The sequence below is a fragment of the Entelurus aequoreus genome, linkage group LG11 (assembly GCF_033978785.1).
Source record: "Entelurus aequoreus isolate RoL-2023_Sb linkage group LG11, RoL_Eaeq_v1.1, whole genome shotgun sequence".
Classification (NCBI taxonomy): Eukaryota; Metazoa; Chordata; class Actinopteri; order Syngnathiformes; family Syngnathidae; genus Entelurus; species Entelurus aequoreus.
In genome coordinates this window covers 62190639-62204929 of record NC_084741.1, presented here as the reverse complement: position 1 = coordinate 62204929, position 14291 = coordinate 62190639, and the positions used below count along the sequence as shown (strand labels likewise).

Sequence of the window (14291 nt, the reverse complement as noted above, 5' to 3'; positions counted from 1 at the left end):
AACTGCTGTCAAAAATTGTCAATGGGTGTGTGTGTCGACAGGGCGGCTGAAAATGAGGACATTTCTGCTCGTTGTTGTTTTGGCTTTGGTATAATTAGAAAGCTGGCCCATCACCCCCCTGTTATGTTTGTTTGATATACAGTATTGTATAGTACCGTATTTTTCGGACTATAAGTCGTAGTTTTTTTCATAGTTTGGCCGGGGGTGCGACTTATACTCAGGAGCGACTTATGTGTGAAATTATTAACACATTACCGTAAAATATCAAATAATATTATTTAGCTCATTCACGTAAGAGACTAGACGTATAAGATTTCATGGGATTTAGCGATTAGGAGTGACAGATTGTTTGGTAAACGTATAGCATGTTCTATATGTTATAGTTATTTGAATGACTCTTACCATAATATGTTACGTTAACATACCAGGCACGTTCTCAGTTGGTTATTTATGCGTCATATAACGTACACTTATTCAGCCTGCTGTTCACTATTCTTTATTTATTTTAAATTGCCTTTCAAATGTCTATTCTTGGTGTTGGGTTTTATCTAATAAATTTCCCCCAAAAATGCGATTTATACTCCAGTGCGACTTATATATGTTTTTTTCCTTCTTTATTATGCATTTTCGGCCGGTGCGACTTATACTCCGGAGCGACTTATACTCCGAAAAAATACGGTACTTTATTATTGTGTTCAAAGTGTAAAAGCCTTTAATAAAATATGGACTTTTGACGAGGCTGCAACCAATTATTTATGTTCATATTGCAGAACTTTGTTTTAATATACAAACTTTTCTTTTTAGGAATCCTGCTAATGAACCAATTATGTTCGTAGATCGAAGTTCTACTGTATTATTTGTATGTAAACAGCAACCAGTAGGATATTGCAGTTACTTTGCAGTGTTTTTCCACAAGACTGCAATCTATTTGTGGCAGTTGCTTGCGGGATCAAGGGGGGGACAGGACATGCATTTGTATCATATGGACAAAAAGTCGGCAAAAAACATGAAAGTCCAAACAAATGTTAAGAAATATAAATGCTGTGAAAAGAGTGATATGTGCTTTTGTGTTAAAGTCTCCAATAAGACCGGAAATAGCCGCTAGATTTTAGAGACCGCAAATGAAGGACTGTATGACAAACACTGCTAGGTAATTGAATGCTGCTGGATGTGCTTTGTAATGGATGCACAAGATGAAGAGAACATAATCCTACCTCCTCCACAGCGCATCTGTCCCCAGCCAAGATCAGCGTCAACCGGAGGAAACACAATCGTTTAAACTCCTCCAGGAGTTCCGGAGTGTCAGAGGGGTTGTCATGGTTACTCCACTGATTCCCAAGCGGACCCGCCCCTTTCTGCTCCTGGCACAGCAGTACGGGGAAGTGGAAGCTCGCACGGTTGTACAGCTGGTTGTCCACTTGCAGGGATAAGCAGTACACCTCAATCAGAGAGGCGTCGGGCATAAGAGTCAAGATGGACGCCGCAGCGGCTCCAGGCTCCCTGGTCACCTCGGGGGGCAGGGAGGTGGGTGCCGGGGCCAGTCTGAGGAGCAGGTTGGTCAACGTGAGCCTCAGCAGCTCCACAGAACCGGAGGGGCTTGTGATGTCATCACTCAACGACACGCTGGCCTCGCTCAGAAGGACACTGAAGGACAGCTTGGTGGACCTGGGAAAATAAATATACTTTCTCCATTCCTAACATTGATTCATTAATCATCATTTATAGAGCTTAAGAGATGAGTTCTTACAGCATAATCCCAAACACTGTCTGAGTTCATTTGCTTATTTTACCTGATATGTAATCAAAATGAATGTTTAGTGTTGATGTAATGGAATAGAGCTGTAATGCGCTGCAACACAAAGCAGCAATGGGAACATAACAGCAGCAGAAAAGATGCCACGAGTCAACAATTACTGCAGATTTTGGAGGAAACTGTACACTTTCATTGACTAGTCCTTATGACTGAGATGTGTATAGGGAGGGTCAAACACCACTAAGTAAGGGTCTGTCGTCAAATACCTGTGGTGGTTGATTACAGCATCCACACCGCCCTCTGCTGACAGACACAGAACCACGGTTCCCTTCTCATAACCCACATCAACGTAGAGACAGCCAAAGCCAGGCAAGAACACCACCTGAGCAGCAATCACACACAAGCAGAAACATGTCAAATTAATAGTAAAGAAACAGTTGAAGACCTCACTCTTAACAAGCATCAGCTTTCAGAAAACAAACTGAATGCAACTTATAAGGACCCATATGGTCCAGATGGCCGACATTTCACTAAAATGTTCTCATGATGTATTTTTCGCTCTGCAAAATAAACCTGGCAGTTATTCCCCATAATATCAATTAGTTTTTGAGTAATCATTAGAACTGTACTAATAATGTCAATGAGGGATTTCTAATCACTGCTATGTTGGAATTCTTATTAATATTGATAATGTTGTTGATATCATTCATTTTTGGTTGACTACTTTTGGATTGTTTTGTGTCATGTTTGTGTGTCCTCTCAATTGTTCTGTTGATTGCTACTCTGAATGTTGCTGGGCCGGAATTGTATTCCTATGGTATTATTGTATATTATTTTGTTGGATTGATTAAAAAAAAATAAAGCCCCCTTTCCATCGACAGGCTCGATATATCGCCGCGTTAGTGTGACGTCATCTACAGAACTGGAGCCCATTTTCCCACATAGAAAGTGTGGATAAAGGAATTTAAAACCATTAGTTTCATCATTTAGTTGGATGTTTTTGTCGCCCTTGTCCATGACTACTTCCAAACTGATATGGTAAACATCATGAGAAAAAAAAATGGATACACTTTTTGTGCTTTTCCATCTCCTGTGTTTCCTCATGCTTTTTCAGCATTTCCTCAAATATCTTGAGGAAAACATCAGTAGAAGAGGACGCAAAATAGAACACTAGCGATTTACCTTCTTTTTTTCTAGTTTTTGAGCGCCGGGTCTGCCCATTATTCCCAGTTTTTCCTCAGGTTCTGACTCAGTCTTTCTCCCCTTGAGGGTGCTCCTTATTTCCGGGATCGCATTTGACTTGAGTCATTTACATTTTTATCATTTAAAGGCCGACCAAAACCCTTTAGATCAGGGGTGTCAAACCCATTTTAGCTCAGGGGCCACATAGAGGAAAATCAATTCCCAAGTGGACCGGACTGGTAAAATCATGGCATGATAACTTAAAAATAAAGACAACTTCATATTGTTTTCTTTGTTTAAAGCTAGAACAAGCACAATCTGAAAATATACAATTATTTTTTTTTACAGCTACATGTTGCGGTAAATAGTATTCTATCTTCATTTGTCCTATTTTATACTTTCTGAATAAATGACGTGATCATGTTCATCATGATAATAGGGGGAATTGAGTCTGGTAAAGTTTTAAAATGCTACCATTGGTGTCAAATTGTAATCCATCAGAAGGTGACATTAATAAAAATATCAAAATCAAATTACAGGATGTTATTAATGTAATTTACTCATTTTTGTCAACTGATGTACAAACATCATGTGGTTTAATCTCTATATATGTAACAATCTACAACAAAACTTGTGAATTTGGACTCATTTCATTGATCACGTAAGAAGTTAGAGAGGGATACATATTATTTCAGCATATTCATGTGTGCCCAAACAATGTCCCCAGTCTTCTACCTAAACAGGGCACATAGCTCCGCCCCCTCTGAAGCGATGCATGCTCTAGTGGCAGGGGATACAAAGAATTGCTATTGCGACATCTAGTGCACACATTTAGAAAATCTTTTTATTTTCATTCAAAAATTTCAGCTCATTTTTGTACTTCGCAAACTCATCTCGCGGACCGGATAAAACTTGTTTGCGGGCCTGATCCGGCCCACGGGCCGTACGTTTGACACCCCTGCTTTATATGATTTAAAGTCAGAATCATTCAAATGAAGGCTGCTAATTAAATTCCTCTCACTTTGTCCGTCCCATTTTGCGTTGGTCAATTTGACTTGAGAGGTCCATACTTTCCTCATATTCCCATCATTGGGAAATGTATGCAGGCTGACCTGTTCTTTAGTTGTATTACTACAACCTGCAACAATGCATCTGGCAAACATATTTGAGCACTCCTTCGAAATCTGCATAAAAATAGCTTGTTTTGGGATGAAGATACTACAAAAACACGTATAGCGCAATATGAAATTGCCTCCAGTCTTTTGTCGGTGACGTCACCAGGCGGATGCAGGCCCGCCCACATTTGGCAGCGAAAAGTGGGCGTTCCGAAATGTGCTGAAACTTGCCTAAAATCACTACTGTGTCTATTTTGGGGGTACACAATGTTTAGGTTCAGAAATATGAAATAAATGTCCATGTTGTCAGCATTAGAGGGGGCCTTTAAATCCTTCAAAAACACCATATTTATAACGACACTCCTTTCACAAGGACATCACGCATCTGATTGGAAGCTCCATCCCTGCAGCAACAACATGATCAGCCTCTCATGTAACAAAAGGGAGCAGATCCCCCGCTGAACACTTCACTCAGCAGTCATAACAAGTCTGACCTTTGATCTCTCACCCGTAACACCGAGGTCGGGTGAGGACCCCACAGTAACCAGAGATACGCAGCCTCAGCCTCAACCCACAACCTGTGGCTGGCTAGACACAAGACTAAACATTACACATCTTTCTTGTTAGCCTAACCCCTGGCTTGCTCACTGGTCAGAGTCAAGGTACGCTGCCTGGCAGTGGGGGTAAATACACTTCAGGAAAATGGATAGAACCTCTACCATTCATTTTCAATACCTCTTGTCCTCATTAGGGTCATGATTCATGAGTAAGGTGGAGATATACGAGCTGACTTCAGGCGGGAGGTGAGGCCGATTGCTACTCAGTGGCGGTACGCAGAAAGACACACATTCACACTTATAGACAATCTGGAGTTTCTAAACCTGAAGACAGTCTGAGTGCTCATGGGGAGAATATTCAACTCTACAGATTTTAACCCTTGATCTCTTGACTGAGATGTAGCCTAACATCTAACATGACTTTTACAAATTTAACTACCGTATTTTTCGGACTATAAGTCGCTACGGAGTATAAGTCGCACCGGCCGAAAATGCATAATAAAGAAGGAAAAAAACATATATAAGTCGCACTGGAGTAGAAGTCACATTTTTTGGGGGAAATTTATTTGATAAAACCCAACACCAAGAATAGACATTTGAAAGGCAATTTAAAATAAATAAAGAATAGTGAACAACAGGCTGAATAAGTGTACGTTATATGACGCATGAATAACCAACTGAGAACGTGCCTGGTATGTTAACGTAACATATTATGGTAAGAGTCATTCAAATAACTATAACATATAGAACATGCTATACGTTCACCAAACAATCTGTCACTCCTAATCGCTAAATCCCATGAAATCTTATACGTCTAGTCTCTTACGTGAATGAGCTAAATAATATTATTTGATATTTTACGGTAATGTGTTAATAATTTCACACATAAGTCGCTCCTGAGCATAAGTCGCACCCCCGGCCAAACTATGAAAAAAACTGCGACTTATAGTCCGAAAAATACGGTACGCTAATTTTATCCTAATACAGTGAATCCCTGCTCTTTGCGGGGGTTACATTGCAAAATCACCCGCCAATGGCAACAAACCGCGAGTGATCGAGACATCCGTGGTAATGTCAATTATTGACACACAGCTCGTTCCTCCCCCCTTCAAAGCCTTCCGCTAGCTTGACGTTGACCTTCTACTTGATTTAATGTCAACATTTGCAATAAATAATGTTGTAATAATGATGATAATAATGACTGTTGTGATCATTAAAGTAAAATCAGTTCTACAACTGGTATAAAAGAAAGGGCATCTCTATCCTCCTTCAAAGCCGCAATAAAAGTACACCTCCAGGCAGCTACAACCCTAAAATAACACCCTCCCCGGATTGTTAATAATCAAATGTAAACAATCAAATGCAGATACTTTTTCTTATGGCTTCTGATCTCTCTCTCTCTCTCTCTCTCTCTCTCTCTCTCTCTCTCTCTCTCTCTCTCTCTCTCTCTCTCTCTTTCTCTCTCTCTCTCTCTATGTCCACTACTTGCTGTACATATCCTACCAAGTCAGACCTACACTGTTCCAATATCCATTTATCTGTTCTCAATTGTTGATGACTGATGATAACAACCAAACCTACACCCCCCTCACCCCTCCACACCCCGGATTGTAAATAATGTAAATAATTCAATGTGATTATCTTGTGTGATGACTGTATTATGATGATAGTATATATCTGATATTATATATCTGTATCATGAATCCATTTAAGTGGACCCCGACTTAAACAAGTTGAAAAACTTATTCGGGTGTTACCATTTAGTGGTCAATTGTACGGAATATGTACTTCACTGTGCAATCAACTAATAAAAGTCTCAATCAATCAATCAATCAATCAACTCTCCCCGTCGGCCATTGCCAATTTCTTGCTGGTGGATAAAGTTAAAGTTAAAGGTAAAGTACCACTACGTGTGGTGAAATTACCCTCTGCATTTTGCCCATCCCCTGCTAAGTGGCCCTGTGGTTAGAATGTCCGCCCTGAGATCGGTAGGTCGTGAGTCATACCAAAGACTATAAAAATGGGACCCATTACCTCCCTGCTTGGCACTCAGCATCAAGGGTTGGAATTGGGGGTTAAATCACCAAAATGATTCCCGAGCGCAGCCAGCGCTGCTGCTCACTGCTCCCCTCACCTCCCAGGGGGTGGAACAAGGGAATGGGTCAAATGCAGAGGGTAATTTCACCACACTAGGTCCAAAAACACCAACATTTTAACATGTAACATGTCTTTGAAAAACAAAAAAATAACAGGAGAGATAAACTTAGATTTCTTTTTTAATGTCATTCAAATTTGAACTTTACAGTACAGATAAGAACAACATTTTGGTGCATTAGCTCATGGTAGTGCAGGATAAAAAAGCAACAAGGTGCAGATATAAATAAATAGATTACTGTACAGATAAATATATTGCACTTTTGCATACGCATCCAGGTTTATGGATGTACAGTATGTTATATCGTCTTTATATTCCAGCGAGTTAATCCATTCTGGGGGGAATTGAGGGGATTATTATGATGCGTTCAAGAGTCTTATGGCCTGAGGGAAGAATCTGTTACAGAACCTAGAGGTTCTGCTTCGGTGGCTGCGGAACCTCTTTCTAGAGTCCAGCAGATAAAGTAAGATATTAAGCTAGATAATTAAAAGCATGTGATTTAAACCATAAATTGGCCTCACACACTTGTTGAATGCACTAAAGATAACACCAATAGGTACTCACTGCTAACAAATGATCATTCTAAATAATCGATAGAACAGTTGAAATAGGAGTCACTGTATAGTCTTTAGCCTGGTCATCAGGCTAGTACTACAACCGAGCTTTCGTCATTCCTGCATGACGGAGAAAGCGCTTGTGAGTCCGTTGTAATTCCAGTAACGATTTATGACACACATATATTGAATTGTGTTCACCTCGCAGCACGTTTTGAGGCTGGATTTTAAGGGAGTTGACTGTAGAAGCTAGCGTTGCTGTAGCAACACAACCAGCATGGCGCCATCTTTCCCTGCGATATACAGTATGTGCTGTTAAAAAACTCAAATATTTTTATTTTATGCTTCATTATCACATATTTATAAATTATTATCAATGTAGCGTGAATAAGATGCGTCTTACGCAGAAAAAAAAAGGTCTATTTAGACTTAGACTAACTTTATTGATCCACAAGGGAAATTGTTCCACACAGTAGCTCAGTCACAAAGGATGGAAAGGGTAATGATTTTCGGGAAAATGTTTTTGTTTGTTTTTTAATTCAAAATTTGCAGAATCTGCTGAATCGCGAATGTGCATAAATCCATTATATGAGGAGACATGATATCATGATATGTTGACATGACTAATTATATTATGCGTGTTACTGAAGTACCGTAATTTCCGGACTATAAGCCGCTACTTTTTCCCCTCGTTCTGGTCCCTGCGGCTTATACAAGGGTGCGGCTTATTTACGGCCTGTTCTTCTCCGACACCGACGAAGAGGATTTCGGTGGTTTTAGTACGCAGGAGGAAGACGATGACACAATGATTAAAGACTGACTTTTCATATACCGGTAGGCTGGTTATTTTGATAACGTACAGGCGAGCACTTTGTATTACTTTGCACCGTTGTATTATTTGTACTCTGCACGAATGCTGTTCGCCATGTCAAAGATGTGAAAGTTTGATTGAATGATTGAAATATTTATTGTTAATAAATGGGACGCTTTGGGTTCCCAAACAGTCATCTCTGTCCCGACAATCCCCTCCGTGGTAGCAGGAATCCCTATATACTACGGTAATTACACATCAAAACCCTGCGGCTTATAGTCGGGTGCGGCTTATATATGGAGCAATCTGTATTTTCCCCTAAATTTAGCTGGTGCGGCTTATAGTCAGGTGCGGCTTATAGTCCGGAAATTACGGTACTTTGACTTTGGGGTGCTCAGAAAAAAAGTCTTGAAGTTAGTTTGCAGAAGTTAAAAAAACACAAACACAAAATAAACAAAACACGAAAACCAAAACATTGAAAGAAATAAAGTGGTACTTCAACTTACAAGAACATTGTGTTGTTTGACCGAGAACATAACTCAAAACACTTGTGTCTTAAATCGGCCTCGCCCACTGCAAGGAATTAAAATCAATTTAATCTGTGCTTGGCCTTCCAAAAACACCACCATTCTAACATGTAACATGTCTTTGAAAAACAAACAAATAATAGATAGGAAACATTGTTTGAAAAACATTACAAGAGCATGTACTTCAAATAAGTACCGCAGTGTTATGAAATAATGAAATAATATTGTTCAGCCCACTTTTATAGGTGTGTCCTACAGTCTCCTTACATTGAAATATGTCTGTGTGCAACATTAACAATTCATGTTGCACACAAACATATCTGATTGACAGACCGGAGAGGTCAGAGTTGACAATGAAAATTGAGTCGACCAGCTCAGTGGCCTTGTGGTTAGAGTGTCCGCCCTGAGACTGGAAGGTCGTGAGTTCAAACCCCCGCCGAGTCATACCAAAGACTATAAAAATGGGACAAATTGCCTCCATGCTTGGCACTCAGTATCAAGGGTTGGAATTGGGGGTTAAATCAGCAAATGATTTCTGAGCGCGGCCACCGCTGCTGCTCACTGCTCTCCTCACCTCCCAGAGGGTGGAACAAGGGAATGGGTCAAAGGATAATTTCACCACACCTAGTGTGTGTGTGACTATCGTTGGGACTTTAACTCTAACAACAAGTAATGCTTGACCATCCAGTTTGTTGAGTCAGGAATAGACAGAACAAACTGAAAGGAGTCAAACACTTTGTATGGATAAATGTTTGTCTTTTAAACGTGTGTGGTTGCATGCAGCTGACGCTGGCTGCGCCTTGCGTGATGTGGACTGGCCCTGCGACGGAGCGGACTTGCCAGGTAGGCTGCTAACTGGTAAGACATTTTTGAAGCTTTGTTTCTCTGATTTGGTCATCCACCTATTCTCCCTCGCAATAACTTTCTAATTGGCCAAAGACGGAGGGCAGGATTGTGTCGATCTCTGAGCGGCACGTAAACACGCATGTTCAACTGTCTAATCAAAACTAATGTTTGTTTCCTTTAAGGCTGCACGATGAATCGACATCCAGGTTTTAATTAGTGCGATAACCTAACTACAAAAGGCTGAGGTTTTTTTTCTTCTTCTCCGCCGTCGCCGGCATTTGAGTGACAGACATGTTCGCCAATCACAAGTGTTGAGCCTCGCGTTTATTGGTCCCTCGCTTCAAACAGGGAGGAAGAGGTCTCACTCTGTTTATCTAACAGTAGAATGAACTGAGGGCAGTAAACTGTCAGAATAATTGTATCTACACTACCGTTCAAAAGTTTGGGGTCACCCAAACAATTTTGTGGAATAGCCTTCATTTCTAAGAACAAGAATAGACTGTTGAGTTTCAGATGAAAGTTCTCTTTTTCTGGCCATTTTGAGCGTTTAATTGACCCCACAAATGTGATGCTCCAGAAACTCAATCTGCTCAAAGGAAGGTCAGTTTTGTAGCTTCTGTAGCAAGCTAAACTGTTTTCAGATGTGTGAACATGATTGCACAAGGGTTTTCTAATCATCAATTAGCCTTCTGAGCCAATGAGCAAACACATTGTACCATTAGAACACTGGAGTGATAGTTGCTGGAAATGGGCCTCTATACACCTATGTAGATATTGCACCAAAAACCAGACATTTGCAGCTAGAATAGTCATTTACCACATTAGCAATGTATAGAGTGTATTTCTTTAAAGTTAAGACTAGTTTAAAGTTATCTTCATTGAAAAGTACAGTGCTTTTCCTTCAAAAATAAGGACATTTCAATGTGACCCCAAACTTTTGAACGGTAGTGTAAGTTATCACAAAACTTTGTGTTGCCATGAGTTCCCGGCGAGAGGACAAAAGCTGTCTTTGATCTTACCAATCAAAAGGCTTGTAAAACTCTACCGTGTAGGATGGGGAGCGACATGAAGGTGTCGGTTTCTTTGATGTATTGCAATCAACAGGAAGATTTTGTCTTGACCCGAGATCTACAAAGCATAGAGGAGGCAGGGCTTTACCCCCCTCCAGGCGACCTTTTCTTTGAACTGTTTTGTGACCGAGGGCAACGGCTGTTTACGACCTTTTATTTGAACTGTTTTGTAACCAAAGGCGATGGCTGTTTACAACCCCTGTACCTTTAGAAACAGCTGTTGCCATGTAATCAGGGAAAGTCCAAATAAAAGAGGAGGCGTACAATATTTCGTCTGAGCGTGGTGGGAGACTGTACAAGCCCAGACGTTTCTGCTCAATTGAGCCAAATTTAATTATGTCTCTGTTTGATTCCTTGCTTCTTTGTCTGTTTAATAGATGTCATCAGTGTTTGAACCTGACATAAACCCTCTTTTCAGTCATTCACAATATTTGTCATGGTGTGCGTAGAGCACGACCACCAGCCTTAAATACACAGAAAACACAGAAAACCTCGCCACTCGCCAGTGAGAAGTTCCGAAAAGTAACGAAAATTACAAGGAAACATTTTTTATTACAAAGCCAAATTTTCCGTTGTGAGAATATTTCAACTTCAAATCGCCCCCATGAAGTCAACAAAAAAAAAATGTCTGACATGGTTTTTCCAACTGTGGAAAGAAAAGCACTTTAAGGTGTTCAATATTTATTCAAGTTAAAATTTTGCTTGCAGAGATAAGAGTACATTGTATTTTTTGTTTGTTTATTTATGTGCCCATTACGTCGATCGCGAGCTACCGGTCGATCGTGGAGGGTATGTCAGTCGATTGCCAGTCAGGCATTAAAAAATAGACTTAAAAATTAGCGATCATAAATCTTCACTAAAACGTCATTTTCGTCACTTGATTGACATTCACGGCACCCGAGGATCTTGTGAGATGACGCTGGCTGCTGCGAGATCGTTGTTAAGAAAAAATGACCGACAGGAAGGCGAGAAACACTTTTTATTTCAACAGACTCTCGCGCCGTACCTGCTGTCAAAACTCTAAAAAACGACTGCACAGTACCTGTCTTCACAATAAAAGCCCTGCTTCATCCTGCCTGTGCTAACAAAATAAGAGTCTCAGAAAGCTGGCGTGCACAAGCTAGCAAATTACGAAGTTTGCCGCCAATGTATTTCTTTTAAAGTGTATAAAAAAGAATATGGAAGCTGGACAAACAAGATACCAAAAACCAACCACTTCCATGTGGTATTGGATAGAAAGGAGGACTTTTTTTCTTCTCCATTCAAAAATGTGGACATTATCAGCACTACTGTGAATCCTGTCTGATTCCAACCAAAGCAAGTCATCAGAATCAGGTAATACACCAACTTTTATTCTTGTCTTCATGAAAGAAAGGAATTTATATGTGTTAAACATGCTTGTATTATTATTAAACACAGTTAACTTGTAAACAAAAAATGTTTCTTTCATAAATAAATAAATATAAATTACATATATGAATGAGGTACATTCCTTCGACTTGGTGAATTGAAAAGTAGCTCACCTGCAGAAAAAGTGTGGGCACCCCCGATGTAGGACTACAAAGTTATATAGCTTCCAATTAGAGTACAATGGTAAAAACATTTTACAGTAATGATAAAATAAAAGTTGATATCCTTTTGAATGGTTACTTGCATTATTATTATATATAATGTTTACATTACATTATAATCACTGCATAGTTTTTATCGATTATTTCTTCAGTTTTAGAGCATGATGTAGACAAAAGCTCTGAGTCTGTGCACATTTTTAAAGTACATTTTTGCATATTGTTCTGTGTGGCATCTCGAGACAAGAATGTTGATTAATTGTCTCAAAGGAACAGGTCTTCCTTATTTTCAGTTTTATGCATCTGTATGTATAAAATAAAAATCGCAATTGCCATTTGAGAGAAAAATCTCCATTAGGTTTTTTCTCAAAATTCTGCAGCCCTAGTTTCTTGTGTAAAAAAAATAGTATCATAAATAGGAAATAAAATAAAACAGAGTGAGTGGTGAGCTCTTCACCTCCCCAAATAAACGCTTTGCCTACCTGAGTACCAAGACTATTAATGTCAATGGGCTCCGTCCAGTCTGTGGTGATGGCATCTTTCGTTGTTTTCAGGAACAGAGTTGGCAGGGCTTCTCTCTGCCTGCAGTCGGGGAAACTAGAAAAGTGGTGGTAGAGCTCATGGTGTACGGAACAATTTGCAGGAAGAGGACAACAGAACACCTCTGTCTTTGGCGTTTCTGGAAAACACAAATGGTAAATATGAAGTCATATCTCAGGGAGTCTATAGAAATGTAAGGGAAAAGTCTGACTTGTTTCTTCTCACCTTTGACATTCTCCTTAAGCAAGAGTGGGACAGGACACTTGTTGTGCACCAGCATGTGAGGACAAGGATCCTCACTGAGAGTAATGAACGTCACCCCAAGGTGCTCCTGGTATGTCAGGACGACAGCGCTGGAACATAGAAATAAAAACAAACAAAGCCATGAAAAACATTGTCTCAGCCTCTTACAGCCACAGTGATTATCCTACGTCAAATCCCTGAGGTGTGTTCATTGACAACAGAAGAAATGACGCACTTTTAATATCACAAGACAAGCATTAAACAAAAAAAAGATGACAAAGAAAAACAGAAGGATCAAAACAAGCTGAGGAACTGACTGGAAACACTGAGGGAGTTTTTTTTCTCCTTTGCTTCATTGCCATTATTTTACAAACATCAAACTGCTTACTTACAGTCGTGTGCCAGCTCGGTTTAATATCATACGCTGTTCTAAATGGACGGTTGCTGCCAGTGAGTCAAAGATGCTGCAGTTTACCCACCTGGTGCTCAGGCTGTTCTCTCCAGGAACCGACACACTGTGCCTGGGGAAGTCTGCTCGGACGGGAGTGGGAAGGCTCCATGCAGTAGGCCCGACTCTGGCGTCAGGCCTTGATAACGAGCTGAAAAGCAGGCATTTTAAAGGCAGGGGGAACTCCACGTTCCCTTGGTCGCTGGTTTGGAGAAGGTCCCAGCATGGCACTGAGCAGGGTTTGGCTGCGGAGGAGACTTCACATGGAGTCAGAGTGAAGGCTGCTGTCTCTGGTATGGCACAGGCCTGTGCAAAACACAAATAATATGTTTCTTAGAAAATAAAAATACAGTGAAAAAATGATGATGAAAATGATTATTGACTGTTTTTTTCCCCAACTGAGCCTTTTTTGTTAATCTCGTAGCGGAGAAGCACTGGTTTAAAAACACAAAGCAATGGCGTCATATGCTCACCCACCCGCTCTGCCATCTTTTCTTCTGCGATCAGAAGCCAGCATTGTTTTACGTACACTACATTGTTGCTCTCATCAGGGACAAGCAGCAGATCAAAGCAAGAAGCGAAACCTGCATCCAATTTTGCATGTTTGTCTAATACCCCTATGAAGTGCCATTGCCTCATATGTGGAAGGACAGGGGAGTGATCTAAAACGGCTTGCTGTGTCCTTCTAATGCATTTGTGTGGTCGTTACGGTGTGTCTGAGTCATGCACATTGCATGTACTGTATGTATGACATGATGCAGCACCAAACACCAGCACATATTTTACATGGAGGAGATAGCAAAATTATTTATAATGTACCAATACGATGCCTTGTATGAACTGGCATTTAAGTGTTGTTGTGATATACTGCAACTGCATTAAGTGGCAATTGTTGCAGCACAAAATGCATCCTATTATATTT

General features: G+C 40.3%; 1 protein-coding gene across 1 annotated transcript in view; it reads right to left on the bottom strand.

The window, feature by feature from the left end:
* Positions 1 to 14291, bottom strand: part of LOC133660324 (intermembrane lipid transfer protein VPS13B-like) — a 563168-nt gene that overhangs the window by 20491 nt on the left and 528386 nt on the right. Inside the window, 5 exon segments of the mRNA XM_062063728.1 lie at positions 1215 to 1665; positions 2020 to 2135; positions 12621 to 12817; positions 12904 to 13031; positions 13401 to 13675. Of these exon segments, the coding sequence (XP_061919712.1) occupies positions 1215 to 1665; positions 2020 to 2135; positions 12621 to 12817; positions 12904 to 13031; positions 13401 to 13675 (1167 nt within the window).